Source organism: Tamandua tetradactyla, chromosome 3, assembly GCF_023851605.1.
Source record: "Tamandua tetradactyla isolate mTamTet1 chromosome 3, mTamTet1.pri, whole genome shotgun sequence".
Classification (NCBI taxonomy): domain Eukaryota; kingdom Metazoa; phylum Chordata; class Mammalia; order Pilosa; family Myrmecophagidae; genus Tamandua; species Tamandua tetradactyla.
The window spans coordinates 136,959,797-136,983,293 of NC_135329.1; the positions used below are offsets into that span (position 1 = coordinate 136,959,797).

Consider the following 23,497-nt stretch of genomic DNA (forward strand, 5'->3'; position numbering starts at 1 on the left):
ATGAAGTCACTTGGCAGAGATGTGACATATGTTTGATATTTTCTAGGTTTTATATATTTTGTAATTTATATATATAACATGTTCCCAGTTGCACCATAAGAAATTTACTGAAATGAGGCTGGATACAAACTAACTATGGAGTGCATCCCATATTTCCTTTAGCAGTATTTTTGACAGGTCTCAAGGAAATTTCCATAAGATTTTAAGGTAGCAATCCACTAATGTTGTTTTGTTTTGTTTTCAGGATTCCTTTACATGTAGCTTAATTCAGTAATATTTCTCCGATTCATTTCTGATATCTACCCCCATCCAGCCTTTTTAAGCTACAACAAAATAGCTCTACCTTGTACTCAGAGTTAAATTATTCTCTTAAGTCAAATATTGATACAACAGTAATGTAATGAATGCCATTTATGAAATGATTTTTATTTTCCAGGCATTTTATAAGCATTATTTAATCTCATGTTCACAGAGACCTCACAATGGGATAGGTAAATTATTAGACCAGCATTCTATTGAATGAGCCAGTTATTTAACATCTTTATGCTTCTCCTTCATCACATACATGCAATTACACATACATTCACCTCTAGGTGTTTGCTTATAATAAGTATTTTGGTAGTGAAATAAGAATAGAAGTTAGTTTTCCATTATAAAATTGCTCCCTAATTTGTAATTCCTCTCAATCAATTCGATTTATTGAGAAATAATATGTAGATTTCTAGAACAATTCCAATTCCATTTTGAGGGTTCGAATGTGTCTTTTTGTTGGTGGTGGGTTACAAACATTGTCTATAAACAATTTAGAGAAAGCTGATTGAATAAGATGCATGTTCCTAGAAGAAATAACTAGCTTTAGATTTCTAAATTATAGAGCACAGTCCTATTTCTCTGTCAAGCCCATTCAAACATGTCATATACTTCACAGTAATCAATGCAGTCATCTTAATACTATACTGTTTCTTAAATTAAGTGCTTAGATTTCATCATCTGCACCACATTGTTGAACAATTACATTAGCCTTTATTCCTGTTTCACTTGTATCTGTAAAGTACTTTACGCAGCCATTTGTACATTTAAAAGAGCCTTGGCGTTCTAATTCCTTATTGGGTTCTATCTTACTGCATTCTACTGCATTGTTCTAGAATTTAACTTGGCTTTCACAGCTTCAACTGTCCTCTCTTTCTCTATGTTTTTTCACCCTTGTTTTTCTTCTCTTTTCTGAGATCGAGTCTCTCCCCACTGTTGGTACCATCTCCAGTTGTTTTCCAGGGTTATGTGCTTTTCTCGATTTCTTACTCATGTGTTCTTTGAGTAAAGCTTGGGGCTTTGCTCTCTTCTTCATTAAAAAAAATTAAAAAGGTACCAGATGATAACTCTTCATTTAATGATCAACTTTTAAAAAATCTTTATCTAAATCTTCTTCACCTCAAATCTCAGATGGTTGTTTGTACTTTTTCATTTAACAACTTACCCAAGCGACATTATAATTCTCCACCTTCACCTTTGGCCCTGATGCTTGTCTTCCTTCAACAGCCTTACAGTTTTTCCCCCAGGAGTTGTAAGGGAGCCATGGTTTGTCAAAGATGGTTGAGAGTGGCCATTATCTCAAACCTTTAGTTTTAGAATTTTTTGATAGTTTCTTAATTATTTCTCATACTATAGCTCTTTTTCAGTTGGGTCAGATCCTGCAGATCATTATGTTTTTTGAACTCTTATTTTCCCTACAAAACCATCTCGGGTAGAGTCTGTAGAGATTACTCAAGAGCATACTTAGTACCAGTGCCTCCAGAATATGTCCCTAATGGAAGGGTGGGACATATTCAACACCAAATGGACATTTGCATTGTACCAAATACTGGCCTGTCAAGCAGATAACCTATTTCAACAAATACAGATAAAATATACCAATCCTAATTGACGGAGATTGAGTGGGGGTGTCATCCTTTCTGGAAACTTGTGTGATGCTATGCACTTCAAGGGCTTTCAGTGAGTTCAGGTTGTCACAATTCTTGCAGGCTGATGAAACAAGCACACATTCCTGGTTCTTCCACGAAATAGATTGATTCCATTTTGCCATATACAATTAACGACTAATGAGCTGAAGAACATTCTGTAAGATTTGATAGAATATCAAAATGAGGTGAATGTTTTTCTTTGGTGTGCCAGAGACCTTGGAGACCAGATCATCTATCCAACTCATACCACAAAATCAGAACTCCTTCTATAGAATACATTTCCTATAGATTTCCAGCTTTTGCACAGCTTCACTGACCCTGAGCACACTGCTTTTTTGAGGTGACCCATTCCATTTATGTGGTTTTAATTGTTAGAAAGTGCTTCCTTACATTGAGCAACTGCTGCCATCTGATTATATTTTTAGACCCTAATTCTGGCCTCAAGGCACAGAATAAATCTTGTCTTTATTCTCCAAACTCCAAGTGTTTAAAAGCAGTGTTAAGGGGTGTGCAAACATTTGAAGATAGCTTATATGGGCTCTGTGAGCCTCTGTTCTAAAAGATTAAACATCTCTAGTTCTTTCCACTATTCCTTTTTGGTCATTCTCTTCAGACATTTGCCATCCTGGATATTCTCCTCTGGACACAATGCTGCTTATTAATGTCTGCCTCCAGAAAGGATCTGTCCAGTGTACAGATAGGTATTATATTATTGCTCCCCAATTTCTGAATGCTCTTTGCATTGGTATACACAAAGGTTACAATAGATTTTTTGGACCTTAATCAATTTGTACAAATTAATAGTAAGTTAAAAAAAAAAAAAAAGAAAGAAAGAAAAGAAAAACAACTAAGCAAGCAAACAGACAAAATCAACCAACCAACCAAAAATCAAATAAAATCTCAGACTTTTAAACTAGATCTGCATCATCACACAAATCAAAATTTTAATGATCTTTAGTGCTGGGCATGGCCCAGAAAGGATGCTCAATAAAGTTTGTTGTATTCAATTTGAATAAACGTCATGTTGTCGTCTGAGTTATGATAAGCCTGACTTTTAGGTCCTCGTCCAAGTTAAGCAATAAATAGTATATCTAACAGGCCAGGCCCAAGTTCAGAACATCCTCTCAGAGTAGTTTTCCTCAAGTGGGAAAGGGGAAGCTTCTCCTCCCTCAGCCTACCATGACCTCCACTGAGACTGGAAGTAGAGTGCGCCACTGCCAGGATGGGCAATAAGTCCCTCACGGATGTTGGAGGTGCAAAATAAACACTGTCACTGCTCTTACAGACATTTTGCCTATTCACCTAACTAAAAATCCAATTATCCAACCATACTCTTATGAATCAGTTCACATTCCTTTTTTCCATGGAAATAGCGCAAGAAATATCAGTTAATTCTCAAGGCTCTAACACTGGGTTTCCAATTATGTTCCAAGAGGCCTGGCTTGGAATTACAGGAATAAGGTGAGGTACTTCCTTATTTATCTGTTTTTTGTATTAAAAGTTCTGCATGGTGTTATGTTTGAAAAATGCACAATGCAATAGTTTAGTAATTACTGTTTTCTTTTTTCACATGTTCAGAGATCATCTGTTCAAAAATCCCTTTGTAGAATTTTGTTATCTAGATTTTTTTTCCTTAACAACGTGCTCCCACTTTTTTTTTAATCTTCTTTTGATTACCTTCACAATTATTTGGCAGAGTAATCATAACTTTAAGGTTTTCCATTGCTCTGAAACATAAATTGCCTAAATCTGGGAATTCTAACATGAAATAGCTGAGTACTCTTTTATTATCTTCCCAACTCTTTTTAACTTTAAATTCTCTTAACATGTCTGTTCTCCCATTTCTGGTTTGGAAGTTTTTCTTTTGAATAGAAACTATGGACCCAAGGTAAGAAGAAAATAATTCTGCATTGTATCTTTGTATCTAGCCTTCCTTTTGGTCCATCATTTCCTCCTCCCTGCTGGTTCTATAACTCATATATTTTGTTGCACCTAACAACCTCCATCACATTTGTTACACTGTCATCTCCCCAGCAAATTGACATCTCCCTAGAAGACAGAACTCTGATGCATCTGCATAACACCAAAATCTTGCACAGGGCCTGACATTGTAGCCTATTGGTTAAGAATATTCATTTATTCTTTCGTTTTACTCTTTCAACAAATATTTACTAATCAATTACTGTGGGACTGGTATTGAATCAGGTGCTGGGGATACAGTGATGATCAGGACAGACCTGTTCGCTTCTGTCACTCTGCTCACGGGATGATGGGGAACTTATACATGAAACCAGTCACTAGCACGGAAGCATTGTTCCACAGCTAGTTGGGAGGCTATACTGATTATATGCAAGGCATGGTAAATGAGTTAAAAATTGATTGAGAAAATTAAATGAACAATTCATTACTTTGACAGTTTTTTTTGTTTTTTATTTATACATGGGTAGGCACTGGGAATCGAACCCCAGTCCTCTGGTATTCCAGGCAAGTATTCTTGCCTGGTGAGCCACCATGGCCCACCCACTTGGACAGTTTTAACTATTCCTTTGATCAGCTTCAATTGCTGACATCTCCCCTAGTAGGGCTGCCTCCATATACCCAGCAAATAGGAATCAAAAGGAAATGCTCACTGGTGAGAATGTCTTGAGTTCAGCTGGCTTCCTGTTTTCTTCTGTTCTGTGCTCTTATTCTCTGTGTCTGAATCATCATCTTCCTTTCATAATGAGCTAATTCTAAGGAAGATTGAATCATCATTTTGTTTCCTGCCCCAGAGCACTGACATCAGCTCTTAGAGCTGATCACAAGCTTATCCTTTCTATTTTCTTCTATGCAGTCTTGCTACCATTATTCTCAGAGTTTTTTACTCCAAACTGGTTTTGCTAATCTAGCTTAAGCTTTGTAATTAAATAGATTTGAGTTTTGAATCTCTGTACCATGACTATTTAGCTTTGTCTCTAGACTTTGGCTAATTACCTTCTCCTAGCACCAGTTTTGTCGACTATAAAATAATACTAACTTCATAAGATTATTGTGCAAATTCAATGAGATAAATTATATAAAGTACGGAGTTCAGTGCATGGTACTCAATGTGTGGTAGTTTGTGTATTTCTCAACATCACTATCTTCATTATAATAGGCAATATTCAGTATATGTGGAATTGAACACACACACATATACGCGGGTCCTTGATTCTGAGATGCTCTCAATACAATATACATAAATGCACATACATAAAGGATAAACATTAAATCCAAAAAAGATCATTAAATCAAGTCATGAGTTAATCTCCTCTGAGGTGGCTAAAGGCAGGGGAATGGAAGCGCAAATCTCTGAAATCCTGCTATTTATTTACTGTTTGTTCTTTGCTTATGGACAAATACAAAGAATAAGCCCATAAAAGTCCAGTCACCTGGATAGTTTGTAGCTCCATGGATGCATCAGGCTCTATCCCATATCAGGCCTTTGAAATGATTGCTGCTCAACATGGAATGCCTTCTGCCTCTACTATTAACTAACTGTGTCCCTCACTTAATTTTCAACTTAGATCCAAAGTCTTCCCTGTTTAACCTAAATCAGGCAATCCTTACAAGCTGGATAAAATTATTTATTTATTTGTCTCTCCCCGCCAATCCACTGAAAACAAGACCAGTGTCTTGTGCACTGTTGCTTGTAGTGTCTAATGTGCCTAATAAAAAATAAGCATAAAAGATTATTCAGTCAGTTACTATTAAATATATAAAAACAATCTCTCTTTCTCTTCCTATCTATCTACCTATCTATCTATCTACATACACACACACATATAATTATCATGGTGTTAAGAGCACAATCTAGGGTCAAAATATCTAGGAATTGTGACTTGGCTCACACTCCTAACATGTGCAATCTTGGGTAAGTTGTTTAGCATTCCTGTGACTCAGTTTTCCTATTAGTTAAATGGGTATAATAATAGCACTTACTTTATGGGATTTCTGTGATGCTAAATGAGTTAATACAGCTTAAGAGTTTCAATCACTGCCTTGCGCATAGATTCAAGAACTATTTTTGACTTTATTGTTATTATCATGTTGCTATCCATTTTTTCCCATCTCTCTCATCTGATCTCTCTCTTTCACACTCACATACATATACACAGAAATAAAAGCAGATTTGAGGGCCAAGATTATTTGGTGGCCTCCTTCAACTACATTTTTGACAAGCTTTCTGTGATCACTCAGGGACATAACATTATTTAGGGAAAAGAGCTCTGTGCTAGAAGAGATTCATCCTTAAGATTGCCTCCTAAGGTATCTACCTCAAAAGAGAGCTAATGGCCACTGTGTACTGGCAAGTGTACTGGCTACTGTGTATGTATTCATTTGATCAACTGAATCGCTTATTAGACACATTATGTTTAAGTATATGTTAAAGTCTTGCCATTCCATTAGGTACAGTAGGAAGTATGGACTCTATCTGTAAGATACAGGGAAGAACATACTGGAATAGGAGATGTAAAGTCTCCCATAAATGGAGATCTTTTCTGTTGTGATACTACAAATTGCAAAGGAAGCATGACTATTACAAAGCATAGGGAGTAAATAAGAAGAATTGAGGTCATTGTGCTAAAAAGTCCTGGGGTGTTACTACATCTGCTGTCGAGTCAGGTAATTGGGAATTGGGTTCTGCGGTTGTGCTCCTAGAGAAGTGACAAGTAATCCAGGCCACCGGGAATAAAATAAGAAGGGTGTATCTGTTGAATTAAAGTTTGAAAATTCAAAATTATATTTTGAAATGGGGAAAAAACATTTAAAGATAATATTCACATGAAGAGGACAAAACACAGTGTAAAATGAATATTCTCATAAAAATGGGTCATGGAGGAAAGGAATCTGCAAAAATAAATGAGGCAATCCTGGCAGACTCCTTGGATTTCATTACTCTAGATCTTGAGATTGATGCTGACATGAGTTGATGGGCATATATAGGGAACTCACTGAGTTTTCCCCTTATTGCTGTAGTATAGGAAAATGCATTTTAAAATAATCTATGTAATACTCCAAATTTAAAGAACATTAAATTCAATAGTTTTGGGCCTGGGTTTTAATGGAGAAAATGGGAATAGATTGGAAATGGGGACTGGACAAAGACTTTACAAGAGGATTGTAGAGAGAATAATGTCTCAATAGCTACATACCAAACTAGAAACTATATGACAGAAAAGATAAGCCAATTGACCAGGCTGGATTAGAATCTTTCCAGTCTTCCTTAGAAATGACAAAAATGATAATAGAGAGATGAGGAGAAAATATTGCCAGGCCTCTTCAGTATTAATATGAGATTATTAAAAATTGAGATCAGAGCTTCTGTAGTTTCTTGAACAACAGTGAAAACATTATCTAGCTCTTTTTTAAAAGGCTTTTAGATTCTTAAATGACGTTTTATTTTGAAATGAAAATGTTTATTGTATTTAAGCAGGAGAAAATAAGAAATATGAATTTTTTTTTTTAATTTTTATTTTTTTAAACATGGGCAGGCACCAGGAATTGAACCCGGGTCCCCTAGGTATGGCAGGCAAGTGTCCTTGCCTGCTGAGCTACCATGGCCCACCCTAAATTTTATATCTAAGAGCACTTATATGTGAAGAAAGCTGAATCTGAAGTGCATTGGAGATACTGGTTGCTGTTTTTTTAATCCTTAGGTGTCAATTAGTTACTCACGTTCCTATAAAATTTTCAATGCTTTTAAATATGTGCTAAAATCTTACTTTGTGTCCACTGTTAGCTTTCACGTGTTGTATGACAGTAGCCATTGTTCTTCAAAAAATCAAACCCTGCTGATGTAAAATGGAGATTTTTTTGTTGTGATGTTTGAATTGCATAAGGAAGCGTAACTATTACAGAACATGGAGATGAAGTAGCAAGTGTTGAAGTGCCTGTGCTGGGTGTGTTCTCCACACACACTCCATGTCAGGGGCCTCATATAGGCAAGCCAGCAATGAATGAAAACAAATCTAAACGCTACAAAGGTAACAAAGATGGGAAAGCTGACAACTTTCTGTTGTTAATACCGCTTTACCTACCACGGAAGATTGAGTATACATTAAGCAATCACATACTTGAATTCCTTAGAAAATCAGATCTTTATGGATAGAAATTCGCTACTGCTAGCAAATAAGAATGACCAAAAATGATAATAGCAGCCTATCAAATTAAGATCCTATTAATGGCTATCACAGGTAAATGAGAACAATTCAACAAATATATATACAAACAAATGCCAAAGAAGGAAACAAACTTCAGATTATACCAAGCAACAAACCCAATAAAGGGAAATGCAAGGACTCTGCAAGAACACGGATTTAAGTGCAATGAAACTGCAATATTCAAAAATATTTAATTAAATACCATTCAAAAATGCCTTTCAAGGACCCTTTGTAATATGTTTTAATATACGCTCACTTACTGTGTTGTTTTCCCCATGAAAGTTTCTCTACTTGAAGACCCAGACCAGTCTTCTGTTTGTTTTTTAATACATTCAGAGTTGTCTGGTTGGGCTTTTTTTCAGTAATAATAAATTTTCTTGCACTAGACTTTTTCTTATGAAAATGAGAGAATGATGTCTGATGCCACCGGAGTATTTTAACTGTATTACAACTGAACTGTTAAGATAAAAAAGCATGGTAATAGTTACAATTAATGAAGTTTATGAAGTAATAATTTAAAAATGATGGAGTCAAAATAGCTCGTGCATTTAGACCTTCCTTGATTAATCTGCTATGAGTCTCTACATTTGTGCCTGCACTATACTGCTCAGAATATATTTCTCAGTTCATATTCAGAAAAAACTTTGTCTAAATGTGTCTTAATAGAAAAAACATAATATGTGACAGTATAATAGTAAGAAGTAGAATATTGATTCAGAATTCACAGATGCATGAGATTAATTTAGAAAAGAAATATAAATAGAAGCAGAATAGTTATGGGTGTATGAGACCCATTTGTCCACCTGAGCTATTCTGTGGGAGGTACCGCTTTGAACAAAGGTCTGTACGAACTCCTTTGAGACCAAGTTTATTGTTTTATTGGTGAGAGCTTGCCGCTCTGTACTCTGCTTACTTTCTCTTAGTGAGAGCACGGTGACCTGACTGATTACTTCATATCAAGCCCTCATTCATGGAATGTTCTGCAGCACAATCATGTTTGTAATCTCAATAGCACAATGCCGTGTCACTTTATTTCCTGCTACGTGGTTTTGCTGCAGCCCAAAAATCAGGGTCATTATTTCAAGGACAAGATGTTTGCTGAGTTGGGAGGCAGTGGCTTCCAGTAGAATGCTATCACCTCTGAACAAGGACACATTTATCCCAACATCAGAGCTGCCTGTCATGAACTAAGTCTAAAGATGATTTTAACTGATGGGCATCTGTAACCTTCGCTCTTATTCACATTACACTGGCTTTAACAGCTGCAGCTCCTAACATATGGAGGTTAAGGGGTCTAATTAACATTCTACTCACTGTTACCCGTCAGAAGCTTGTCATTTTTGAGGCCCTCATTTTTCCTCCTGTGACTTCTCTAAATAGAGAAAAATGAAGGGAGATGATTTGACTCACAAATACTTATTGGTTACAGGGACTTGATGTCATGTAACAATTTCATCCTTTGCAAGTATTAAAGTAGGGAGTTGAGATGCAGTCGCTACTAAGCCTCGTTTCCTGCCTTGTGTCTCTAGATGACCAAGAATGGCACGGTGGAGTCTGAAGAAGCTAGCACTCTTACAGTGGATGACATTTCAGATGATGATATTGATTTAGATAACACAGAGGTAGACGAGTACTTCTTCCTACAACCCCTGCCAACGAAAAAACGAAGAGCACTGCTGCGAGCCTCTGGAGTGAAAAAGATTGATGTGGAAGAAAAGCATGAGCTGCGAGCCATCCGCCTGTCGCGGGAGGACTGTGGCTGTGACTGCCGAGTGTTCTGTGATCCAGAAACATGTACCTGCAGCCTTGCAGGCATTAAGTGTCAGGTAAGGGTGCGGACTGCAGGGAATGCAAAGCTAAGACTTTATACACCACCCCCTAAAGAGGCAGTCGTGTTATATAGAATGAAGCTTCCAAATGTGGAAGAAAACTTTGGGGTAAGGCACTTAAGTCAGGAAGAGAGCTATACATGCCATGTTTATACATATGAGAGATCATGTGAAGACAATCCAAGTTGCATCTGAGTTCATTTAAATTATTGCAAGCTTATTTTGGCATTTTACAAATATGCTGGGAGATCACGGCATCCCTAATACTTGAGTTTGCATTTTCTCTTCTATCCATGAGATATAAGATAATGATTGATTAGAGGTGGCATGGGCTCTTGGAAACATAACTGACTAGGATTTAAGTAAACTGAGTTTTCCTCCAGGCTCTATTATTTGCCAGGTATGTGAAACTGAGTTGTTAGGTAAGCACTCAGGTCAGTTTCCTCATCTCTAAAATGACGGGTCAGACTAGATTAGGGGTTGACACACTATAACCCACAGGCCGAATCTGGCCCACCACCTGTTTTTGTAAATAAAGTTTTATTGGAGAACAGCCACCTCACTTTTTAAGTTCCATTATGGCTGCTTTCATACTTCAACAGCAAAGTTGAGTAGTTGCCACAGAGATTGTACAGCCCACAAAACCTGAAATATCTTGAATCTAGCCCTTTACAGAAAAACTTTGCAAACCCCTGAACTAACCGATCCTAAGGTCCCCATCAATCTATAATATCAGCAGTCCTCATGATTAAATGTTATCATTTTATGGCAATACTTGACTTTTTCAACAAGGAGATCCATTTCAGGCAAGCAAAGGAGAGAGGTCAGTTCTCATCTGCTGAAGAGTTGCTTCAGTCGATTCATGGAAAATGATTCATGAGTAACAAAAGAACTGGGAGTTCTGTTTCTGCCATCTGCTGCTGCATTTTAGGGTGATTGAGATGACTGTACTAGAGTCTCCTTTTCCTTTGTGGCATAGAAAATTCCCCAAGCTTGGCTAAGGTTGCAAGCAGGGCAATTTCTTACTTAGGTCTGCATTCAGGTTAGTGCGTGGAGTCTGAGACAATTGGATTACCTAAAATTGCCCACGATTCTGCTTATTACCGCAGGGGAGAGATCATTCCACCAGCACTTGCAGCACCCAATCACTCTATCTACATAGCCCAGTCACTTGAATTTTTCTGAGATATTGATCAGATTAACATTCCTTTCCCTCAAGAAGCTTGTAGTCCAATGAAGAGGGGAGGAAGGGAAAGGGAGAGTCAGGACCTAAACACATGAGTCCACCAGCCAGAGTCATGACTGTGTGTCCCCAGTGCCATTGTGTGGCCCACACACAGACACTCAGGTACCAAGGATCCAAACGAATGAGGAGGAAAACCAACGAGAGAGAATTGTCAGGGTGCCTGATATAAGTGCTGTCGGCCTGGAAACCTTGAACAAAGAAGTTAATTTTACAATAGCACAGCAAAGAAAATGAAAAGGGTGTAGCTGGCATGGGCAATGTCATATAATTTAGATTAAAGCTAACCGGTGGGGATGAGTAGAGTAGGTTTGCTTGTTTAAAATTGGGCACTTTATGAACTGGAATGCAGCAAAAGGAAAACCAAATTAGGGAAAAGATAGAAGCATTGAAAAAAATGGGAGCAAAATGAGTAGGATGGAGAGAAGGGAACAAAGGGGAATGGAGAGAGAAGTAAAGAAGAGCTAGAGGAGTCAATGAACGAAAAGAAAAAAAAAAAAAAACACGCCAGTACACTAGAACACTTTTTAAAATATTATATATAGGTTTAAAAATTAGGTTAACTCATGTTTTAAGCCTTCACTTCCCCTTTTCTTTTCCATTCGCAGTTTTAGTTGCTCTGACTTAAGTGGAATCCAACAATCCCAGATTCAAAGGAGTGGCTGAAAGGTTGTGGATTTGTATTTGGATTGTAGTAGTTCCATGGGGGCTAACCTGTGTTCTTCCTTCCAAGGTGGATCGGATGTCTTTCCCATGTGGCTGCACTAAAGAAGGATGTAGTAACACAGCAGGTAGAATTGAATTTAATCCTATCCGAGTCCGGACTCACTTTTTGCACACAATAATGAAACTCGAACTGGAGAAGAACCGGGAGCAGCAAATCCCGGCGCTGAACGGCTGCCACGGCGACCTGAGCGCCCATGGTAGCTCCATGGGCCCGGTCTCTCACTCCGTAGAATATTCGATCGCGGACAATTTTGAGATTGAAACTGAGCCCCAGGCTGCAGTGCTACACCTGCAGTCAGCTGAGGAACTGGGTTGCCAAGGAGAGGAAGAGGAGGAGGAAGAGGATGGGAGCAGCTTCTGCAGCGGCGTCACCGACTCCAGCACGCAAAGCTTGGCACCGAGTGAATCGGACGAGGAGGAGGACGAGGAAGAGGAGGAGGAGGAGGACGACGACGATGATGACGAGAAAGGAGACAGCTTTGTGGAAGGTTTGGGCAGCCACGCCGAAGTTGTCCCGCTCCCTTCCGTCCTGTGTTATTCTGATGGCACTGCCATCCACGAGAGCCACGCGAAAAATGCCGCTTTTTACGCCAACTCTTCAACTCTGTATTACCAAATAGATAGCCACATTCCGGGAACTCCCAACCAGATCTCTGAGACCTATTCTGAAAGAGATCCTGTCAAAAACGGTACCCTGTCGCTGGTGCCTTACACCATGACCCCGGAGCAATTTGTTGACTATGCCCGACAAGCAGAAGAGGCCTACGGCACTTCCCACTACCCAGCTGCCAACCCCTCCGTCATCGTTTGCTGCTCCTCTTCAGAGAGCGACAGTGGTGTGCCCTGCAATAGCCTCTATCCCGAGCACAGGTCCAGTCATCCTCCAATGGAATTTCACTCATACTTGAAAGGCCCCTCCCAGGAAGGGTTTGTCTCCACGCTGAACGGAGACAGCCACATGTCAGAGCACCCTGCTGAAAATGCTTTGAGCCTTGCCGAAAAGAACAGATTGCACGAAGAGTGCATCAAATCACCCGTGGTTGAAACCGTTCCTGTTTAGTAGCTTAAGTTATTCCAGGACCAACTCCCCCCTATTTAAGGCACTGTATTTAATCGTATTTCCTGGGCTCATCTTTGTTTAAACCGTGGACCGAGAAAATTTGGACTGTGATTACTGTTCCAGACTGTATTTTGTTTTCTCCTTTCTAGCTACATGCCTGTGGCATTGCACAAATACAGTCGATATGAGGATTTTAAAAGATTTCAGACTGTTTTGATAGAAAATGCTAATTTTAAAAATGCATATCTCACAGTTGCCTACCTGTCAAACTGTGTGAAACCTGCCAAGCTATGTAGATCAGAGCTCTAAGTTTTGGATTATCGGGCCTGTGCAAGATTGTTAACCAAGACTGGGAAATAAGATGTAGAGTCCTAATTTTCGATATATCTGAAGATCATGGTGACTTTTTAATGTAAAAGTAATTATTGTAAGAAAAAGATTTAATTGTTCCATGTGTATTTTATTTATGGTAGTTTAGAAGCCATGTTTTGATGAAAATGAACAGCAGCATGTTCATTGAAGCTGAAGTTGCATAGTTAGTATCACAGAGCATGCCCATGTGGATTGCATCTGGAATCCATTCACATTTTTATGATCATGACTGATCCAATTTGCAAATACTTTCTTAAGGGTGAAATAGGCCTATTTTTGCTATTTTGGACAAATAAATGAGTCTATATGTGCAGGTCCTTACACAGTTTTCTCTAGAGTTAAGTGTTAGGACAATCCTCCCGTGAGGGTTCACAGCCCTCCCTCAGTTGACTCCAGAGATGGAGGTAGAAGGAATTGCCTTTCTTTGTTACGCAGCATCATCTTGGTTCTTTGCTTGGACAGCACCTTTAAACTCTACCCCTACATCAAAATGCACTTTAGTGCCCCTTCACAGTACCTGGTGAGGGGTGGGGACTGAGAACTCTTTGAGATGAAAATCAAAAATTGAAAGAAAAAAAACAAATCTATAACTACTGTAAGGGTCATATAATCAATGTAGAGGAATCATCCACTGATACTGTTTTGGAGAAAAATGACATATTTTCCTTTGTCACCCTGAGGACCTAACTTGGTAAAAGCAAAGGAGGCTGAGGAAATATGGAAGAAACCCAACCTCAGCAACCAGCCTTTTCTACAGCGTGATCAATCCATCTCTATGAAATGAGTATATAATGAGATTTCCATTTAGTGACTAGCTGATTGAAGGGGGGCCTCTACCCAAATACTCAACTAGGCCTTACTTTTCTGAAGCATTTTGATTTCTCTTGCCTGGGACAATTAGCAGAACAGTCCAAAATGCATTGAATACTTTCTAATTACCTCACGTTCTCTTATTAAAGGGGACAGATAGAAATAAAACATGCAGTCCCCACCTTTAGATTACCTGCACTTGGTTCGTCGGAGGACTTCTCGGATCCCGTTTTTCTATAAATTAATTTAAGTAACTAAATAGTGTGCTCTACTCTTTTTTGTTGTTGTTAATGCGATATGACCACGCTTAATCTGTTTCACATTTTGACCTTCCATTGTTATATCATATCACATGTTTTATGACTATTTGTAATGTGGACATGCCTCGCTATTTGGTGACTACATCGCTAATTTTTCATGTCTTTTAGACTTGAGTGTTTAGAAATATGGCTGTAAACATACTGTGGCTCTCAATTGCTTTGTGAAAAGATCTCCCTTTTATTTCACTGAACTTAAAAATGCTTGATCTGAAGAAAGTCCTCCAATGGAAAAAGTTCTACTATGACTTGATTTGGGGAAAACATGTTTACTGGGCAGCTCTTCCACTGTGAAGTTGGTCCCTGCCCTTCTCTAGCCCACCACTGGGCCAGATTTATAACCGTTAACATTACATTAAAGGAGCTTTGGGTTTGTCCTTTTGTGGGGAGCAGCCATGAGGGCAGAGACTGTTCCTTTTGAATGATTAGCCTTTTGGGCTAACCAAATTGGAGTTTTGCTCAAATCTCTGTAGTTTATGCTGTTTTATCTACAAAGTTACAGTTTTCAGTGCTTGATTTCCAATTTCTTCCCCCTAGGGACACAATCTAAAGAGCACAGGCCCAAAGAGAAAATAACATGAGGCTATTGCTCCTTCATTCAAACACATGAAACAATCATATATACCATATTTGCTGGACCATTACAAGTCCTTGAAGTGTTAACATGTGAAGCACTCTGAAGTTATTCTTGGAAAACACTCTGGAAGAGGCAGAGTTGAATGGTAGAATGAGAGTCTGGTTTTTGAAAGGATGGATATTTGATTTAGTTCAACTTTATTTTCACAAGAAAACTGGAAACCAATTTATTTCTATTTGGCTGTGCCTCTGTTTTGTAGCTTTGTTTCCAAAAAGGATCCTTAACCTAGAAATAGGCAAACAATAAAGCAGAACTTCTTTCCCTATCTGTCCAATTGGTGTAGAAAGTTACCGTATTTAGAAGAGCTAAGCTTCCAACCACAAAAGTTACCATTCCAAATTTTCATATATATAACCTTATCCCGAAACATCTCGCGCAAATTACATACACAGGCTACTTATTAAAATACCCCAAATACTTTACACACACACACACACAATAATGCATACCACAAACTAGAGAATGACAGATTTAGGCAATGGCAGTAATAGGTATTGAATTTTTCCTACCCTAGAATCCAGTTGGGTTTTATGACCTAAAAATGCAGTCTAAAATAGATGGTAATTTTTAAAGCTATAGTTTTTAAATATTAGTTCTAAGTTGCGAATAACATTAACAGTGGAATTATTTCATTTTTATTTCCTTTCCCAGAAAAACTGAGAGAGCACGGTGTTCCATCTGACTTTTTTTTTATTCCATTAATAGCCCTTCTATTCAACAAAAACTGCCCACATGCCAGGAAAGCGCTACAGTTATTCTAAGCTTTTTAAAATGGGGATCAAGCTAGATGCAGCCAGGCAGGACATTTAAAATCTTTATGTCAAGACACAATAACCTGACCTGCAGCTGTTGTATTGCCCCCTTACTATATATCTAACCAAATTATAGTCTTTATAGACATACAGCTTTTCAGTCATTCATTGCCAACTGCAAAGCTCTGTGCTTCAATCCCTGTTGTTTCAGTACCAGCCCTATACCTTTTAATGGAGCTTAATTCTGTTATAATCCAGGCCAAACTGATTTGCAAGTCAAGTGGCTGGAGCAGCTTGCAGCTCCTTTGTCATCCTTGGTTTCCTTTGGGAGAAAGAAGTCAATGAAAGAGATTTACTTAAGTTTTCCTCCACTCTCATCTCTTGATCACTGGTTATTAAGACATAAGTAAAATCCATTTGACTCACGTCCTTTAGTTATTTCAATGATATGGTTACTTTTTGAAAGCCAGACTTTTCTTTGTGATCCAACTATATTTTTCCAAGTGTTCCAACCATGCATGAAATCGAAGATCAGTATTTCTAAGAGTGACAGAGTCTTTATAATCATATATCACTCCCTCCCCCTCCAAAAAAAAAAAACTATGAGTATTATGGAAGCACTGGCCATAAATTAATCAAGAGGTAAAGAGATTATGTTAAATGATTATGTTCTTAAATTTTTTTGGGGGGGTGGTGCATGGTCCTGGAATTGAACCCGGGTTTCCCGCATGGCAGGCAGGCATTCTAACCACTGCACACCCTATTCTTTAAATTTTTACACTCAGTAACAGACGACTTCTAGGCAGAATTCTTGTTTGATTATCATTAAACAGGAAAATATAGTATGATTTATTTCCTATATAATTATATGTCATTGTTTCTTTTTATTTCGATTTCTGATACTACTGTATAAGCTTATAACCTTTGGTATTCAGACTATTAAGTATCAATTCCTTCCTTCAACAAATATTTATTGAACATCTGCTATGTTAGAACTGCCCTAGGTGATAAAAAGAAAGGAACAAAATGCCCTACGAATTCTAAGGGATGATGATGAAGTAATAAATCGTCTCATTAAAATCATTTTAGTATGTGATTTTATCAAAATGATAGAGAAATTGGCATCAATTTTTGTCTAATTAAATGCAAACTGCAACTAAAAAGATGCTTTTTTCCAAATTAATGGAACTCACTGGATTCTCCTTCCTATTTTCCTACCTGAAATTTATGTTAAATCTGGACTCAGCTGGAAAGACTGAGTCAAATGAAAAAGAGATTTTCATCTAATTGCTTCTTCAATAGGAGATCTATATAAGTGATGCTGAATTTATTCCAGCAAACTCCTGCCAGACAGTTTTTAAGAAAGGTTTGACTCATGCACAACCCAGGATATATTTCAGAAAACTTTTGAAACAACAGTGTGGAACACAAACGCTCTTATTTCTGTTCATGAACAAACAGCCTATCAAAATAGTGATGCGCTTGTTTCAAATTCCAAAAGCTCTCCATTTCTCTAAATATAACTTAATGCTTATCTTTTAAATGGAGCCTGCTCCTTATTCTCTCTCACAGAAAGTACAGTCCTAGTTTTCAGTATCATTTTAGGCAGTCTATAAAATCCTAACTTTGAATGTAATATTGGGCTGTATATTGAAACCGGGGTTGTTGAATTCTTACTACAACCAATACCAAAAGTTTAAAGCATGGATCACTATCAACTATGATACAAATTTGCAACTTCTGAGTGCATCGCTTTTTCTGAGATCTGCTGCTCGTGTTGGAGCAACTTAAATGTTAAGATAAAATGCCACAGATTTGTCCGAACAGCCCAGCTCGTCAGATGTTTGCTGTAGCATTAAGGCATTTAATTGGTTTAGTTTAACTAAATACCAGCAATTTGAAAATTCAGTGAAATAATGGAAGTGTAGTGTAAGGGTAACAATGGAATATAGGCTTAATGAGTAGTGTCTCCTAGGAACCATAAAAGGATTCAGGAGAGCTGGCCTGGGTCTCAATATACTAGAACAACTAGCACCACAAACAAAACCTAGAAAGGGCAGTTACCGTGTGGACACCCTCACGGCACAGTCGGTGCCCACAGCTGCTGCCCAGTCTCCACATCAATTACATTTTTACTGTCTAGAAATCATTTGATGCTCTAAAAAATAAAAACACAGCTCTACAACTTGCTAAGAAAACTATCTTAAAGAACCTTAAAACACATTTTATATTAAAATGACTGATAGGTGACTAACATTACTGTTCAAAGTAACACATATGGAAATAAAGGAGCTCTTCTTTAATATATTACCTGCCAAGGACTCTTCACAGCAGTTGCTTCTGAGTTTTCCTTTGACTATTCTCATGGCTTTTCAAGTTAGTTTTGCAGAATGCTCATTAGCCCATGAGACGCCCTTTCTAGTCATTTCAGGCGCATTGTTTTTGTTTTGTTGTTTCTTATCAGGAATTCAAACTCAAACGCTTGATGTGACTTGGGTCTGACTAACTTGGTGCAGCCTAGATAATAAATGACACGTCACTGGTTTCATTTTCTGAGAGTGGTGATTCAGACAGAATGCTGGAAAGCAGGACGGTGCACGCAAGCAGATTCAGAGCTTAAACCAATATGTCTTTTCATTTTCTTTCTTATATGCAGGTTTTTATAATCATATAAATATAAAGCCTGGGCTTTTAGTAAGTTCCTTGGGAAATTAAATAATTTTAAAGACTTAAGTCACTTTGGTGACTTTTTTTTCTACTTGTGATGCATTTATCATTATATAATAATTTTTTTTCTTTGAAGTTGAATGCTTGCTTATAATTCAGTAGAAGTCAACTCATTTTATTTCATCTACAATGAAAGTTCCAACAGCAGTCAAGTTTCAAAGGAATATAATGGAATTTATTTTGGACAGTGTTTGTATTCAACATGCTATTGATATAATTCCTTTCTTGCCTTACTCCTTAATATAATTAGAGTACAGTCAGTTCAGTAACTCAAATGCGAGTGATATTTGTGAGGGCATTTAAATATTTTAAGATAATAAATGGTGATTAGAAGGAGCTAAGGAAGACAACTTATGGTAGAAATTAGCCTCACCTTTGTCTAAGTTAATTTATGTGAACTTACTGAGTGGCTTTAGTTGAGTTTTTGGAATAACTTCTTTGTTAGGTATCCCTTTCCTTTCCTTTTTTATTTTCTCCCAATATTTTTTATCTGGTTTATGATTGTCTTGAAAGTCAGTTATTAATGACCATTTGGAAGGAAATTGATTTAGAAAATGTCTCTTTAAAAATTATCTAGGGCCCGCTATCCCCAGAAATCTTTAACAAATCTGACAGCATCATTGGGTAAGACTACAGCCTCTTTCTCGAAGGCAAGGCCTCCTAATATTGTTTTGCCTCTGTCTCTACACAAGGGACATATAAAAAAGGAGTATGACATTTCTAATTTTGTAGTACATTTTATCAAATTTTATTTTGCTCCTTTTTTTATGTCTGTCACTAAAATTTCCCAGTAGCCACTAAGAAATCCACCCATCTTTAAAATATGTTTAAATATGAAAAAGAAGAAATGAATAAAATAAAATCCAAATCTGAATTCTCCTAAAGAGGAAAAACCTAAATCTTTACACCAAGGAGATCAAATGCCTATTTCGGTTTTTTTGTTTGTTTGTTTCTTTAATTTAGCCTTGCTCCTTGGGTGATTTAATGGAACCCAAATGATATCCAAACTTTGTCAATGACAAAGTCTTCTCCTTTGTCACCCCTACAGTTAGGTGTGGGTCCACTGCCAAAGATGATTGTCTCAATCCTGGTTCATTAGGGCCTAGTCATGCCAAAAGGGTATCTTGGAATAGTTCAATCTTTTCAAAGATACGCACAAAGGCCAACTATGTGTGAATAATGGAAAATTGGAGATTTTTCTATATTCTTCAAATTTTATAGTCCTAAGACTGGAAGAGATCTCCAGAGGTCATCTGGCTCATCCATCGACCTCCAGGGAGAACTGTCACTCAGGCATGCCCAGGAGGTTAGAGACCTATCTATTCTTAACATCTCTAGGGAAGGTGGTTTCCTTGGCAACCTAATCCAGTTCTCTTAGGTTTTTTCCTCACAAGAAGAAATTATCTTCCCTGTCTTTGTGGGCTAGGAACCTGGCAACAGTTCTGGTGATTTGGGCCATTGTGCTAGGAGACTCAAGGGAAGCTGGGTTTCCCCCTACATTTGATGATTATTACATTTGACGACTCCCCGAGCTCCCTAGGAAATCAGATCTTTTGATAAAGATGTGGGTATTGATACAATACTCAGTAACCATGATCTGCTTTCAATAAATATGACTGTGGCTGCTTTTTATTTTTACTTTTTGGCTTTTCTCATTGATTGGAGGTAATGTCCAGGAAAAAAGACGATTTCAGATCCCCAGTGACAAGTATAACATCAGAACGGGGATCAAATGACTCAACTTTTAAACTGTTCAATTCTCTGAGAAGTTACAATGACAAAAATGAGCATTCTCTGCCTTCTTGCTTCTAAATAAGTACCTTCTCATTCACCTTTTCTTTTGCCTAAAATGACAAATAAGAATCTAAAGATTTTTCTGCTCCTTCTGGGGAAGATGTGACTAGTTGTGGAGAGAATGATTTGGAATAAAAATGACTCCGGAGAATTATTCAGCCACCATTTGACTCCAGCCTTTATCCCCATGTTAGTTAAACAATTGCTGCTTGCCTTCTCAGAGATCAGAAAAATGATTTGAAAATTTGTCATCTTGACAAGGCGTGAAAACAAAGGGAGGAGTCCTGGAGGGTGGTGATTTTTTTTCTGGTTATGTCGCTTGACACAGTCCCCTCCCTGCCACCCTGCAGTTTCAGAGCCTTTTCCCTTCGCTCGGAGTTGACTTCAATCCAGTCAGAAACTAATCGGAAGATGAGGAATGCCCCAAAATCAACATTTCCTTTCTCCGTGGGATTTTTTTCAATCTGGGTGCAGCTACTTATCCTCCCAACTCAAATGCTCTTATGAAAAAATCAGCCACATAAATATGGTTGCCCCACAAATAACATTAGGGGAAAATGACCCTTTTTGCTTTAAAAAAAAAAATGCTATAGAATGCTCATGTAAAGAATGTTGAATAATTTGGCCCATGTTTTAATTCACTCTAACACTTCTATGAACATAAGTCTGAGGCGTAGTTTGTGAAACATGTTTCAAAAGTGTTTGATGTAAAATAAACGCTTAGACATTTACAATACAGAAATAGTGAAAAAAGATTTTTAAAAACCTGTAGATTACAACTCTGTTCCTAAGAACCTCAGCCTTTATAGTGTCTTAGTAAAGTTGATCTGCTTTTTTTTTTCAGTTTATTGCATTTCTGATGTAATAACCTCTTAAGATAGAACTATTAATATATATGTACTGGTTAATGCCTGTTAATGCAGAAAATGGCACTTTGTTATTTCAGTGTGTTTCCCTCAGCGTCACAGGGTATATCAATTTGATAGGAAAAGGTCATTTGACATTGGTCAAAACTGCATTTTCCCCATTTAAAATATATATGTATAATTGGTTGCTTAGACAAATGTCACCTTTTGCAATGTCTTTATCTTCATGATAGTTTTAGACGTCACTAACAGTGTCTCCACTTTCCAGCTGCCATAGAAACTTGGTACAATTGCGAAGTCTGATGAAATCCAATGAGCTGAATGTAATGGTACATCAGATGATCCAAAGGACTTGAGGGACATCCTTCAGTCCATTTTGGACCATTGGGTTGGACACTGGGAATGGTCTCTACACAAAAGAAGTGTTTTAAGAGTTGTTTTTTTTTGTTTTTGCTGGCAAAAGAAAAAAGCGTAACTCAAAAGCTCAAAAGAGCCATTGTACTCTAACACAGTTTGTTTGACATTAGGATTGGTTTTATCGTTCAGTTGCCATTTCTTATTACTTTTACTTGTTTTCAACAGTACTTAATAGATATTTTATTACTAAGTCAAATCTAATCTCTTGTAGAGGGTGAAAGGGAAGAAATTTAAGCTACGATCCATACATGCAGTCATTTTACACTAAGACGTCATGTTGTATGTCATGCAGTTTCTAGACTAATTTTCTCTTGTGTATAAGTTATAACATCAAAGATGCCAAAGGGTATATAAAATAAGCTACAATAATATTCAACAGAACTTAACCTGGACCTTCTGTTGTAATAATTTATTCATATTAGCTGTGTGTCTTCTGTATTTATATTTTCAGTATTTATTATGAATGATGGAAATCCGTGTATTTATTGTGGCTTTTTATTGCAGTGTGTATATATATATATTACAAATAAGCATTTTTAAGTCTTATCCTTAAATTTCTTTTGTTAGTGGCACTTGTATTATGCTGTACTTTTTATTATATATTGTACAGTATCTTGTCCATTTGTTTGCAGCAGAGTAAAACTGGTTTCTAAGTTATATCTGCTGTTGTGTTTCTGTGGTGTAAATTCTTTGTTCTTTACATTCAAAACTATCACGGTATATGCAAAAATTCTGTCTTCTCTCTGTGTAACAGATACATTCTTGAAAAGTTGTATGAAGCCAGTTCCTGTGAAATGGCTGGTTGCTTTATCATTTCAAAGGTGTAGTAACTTTAGTATGTTTGATTGCTAAGTGGAGATGCTTATAACAGCTCTTCGGCCCCTGATTACAACAAGTAATGATGTGTAAACGAACATGAAAACCAAAGAGGAACTCCCTATTTAAATGAAATTTGGGAAGATACTTTTACAAAGACAAATTCAATCCAATCTTTGTTAAGTAGTATCCTTTAAATTACCTACATAGTAGTATGTTTGTTTTTCTTTGCTTAAAGAAGAATCTGTGGGATCTGGGTTCTCTGGAAGCAGAGGCCAATATGGCATCTGGTGTGCAGGATATGTATAGTGAGCAGTAACTGTGGAAGCTGAGGGAAAGACACAGATTAGGAAGTGGGAGAAATCAAACTGATGCAGGGCTGACAAATCCCCAGCCAGGCCAAACCCACAAGGAAGCTCTAGAGCAAAAAGGGCTCATCTAAGCTGTCCCTGGTAGACTGACATAGCTGGGCGATTATAGCAACACCACAATTAGGCACTGAATGTGGTCCACCCCAGGAAGGGCATACTGTGGTGCGAGTTGGCTCTCTTTAGCCAAGGAAAAGCCTGGAAAGAGCTGAAAGGTGGACACTGTCTGCTGACAGAAGACAGAAGCCGGGACAAGTTGTTCCATGGAGGAGAATCCTTGATGGTGCCGCAGTGCTGCATCTTTCGCAGTCCATCATTTGTGTTACTCAGATCCACTTCTCTATTTACAATCCTAGAGCAGTCACTCCAGGATTCTGGCGGCCCTCTTCTCCTGGAGAAAATGTGTGAGAAGAAAGTTAGTGAAACAAACTATAGCTCCTGCCACTCCAACTGGTCTAAGGGCACCAACAGATACTCATCGTCTTCCTTTTCCACTATTAATCCTAGAATCTCCTCAGCTGCAGCAACCGCCTCTGCATGTCCTGAGGACTTGTTCAGTGGTGTGATCCAGACTCAGGAGGCACCTAGTGGTTAGTTCTTCCTGCTACTTTCCATGTCAGCAG

At 37.8% G+C, this 23,497-nt stretch overlaps 1 protein-coding gene across 2 annotated transcripts in view; it reads left to right on the top strand.

Annotated features, from left to right (window-relative positions):
• CSRNP3 (cysteine and serine rich nuclear protein 3) overlaps window positions 1–14,670 on the top strand; it is a 152,506-nt gene extending 137,836 nt beyond the window's left edge. For both annotated transcript variants that reach the window (XM_077154040.1, XM_077154041.1), the window contains exons 5-6: window positions 9,670–9,966; window positions 11,946–14,670. In XM_077154040.1, the coding sequence (XP_077010155.1) occupies window positions 9,670–9,966; window positions 11,946–12,998 (1,350 nt within the window). In that variant the 3' untranslated portion in view covers window positions 12,999–14,670. The remainder of the gene's footprint in view (window positions 1–9,669; window positions 9,967–11,945) is intronic.
• The last annotated feature ends 8,827 nt before the right edge of the window (window positions 14,671–23,497 follow it).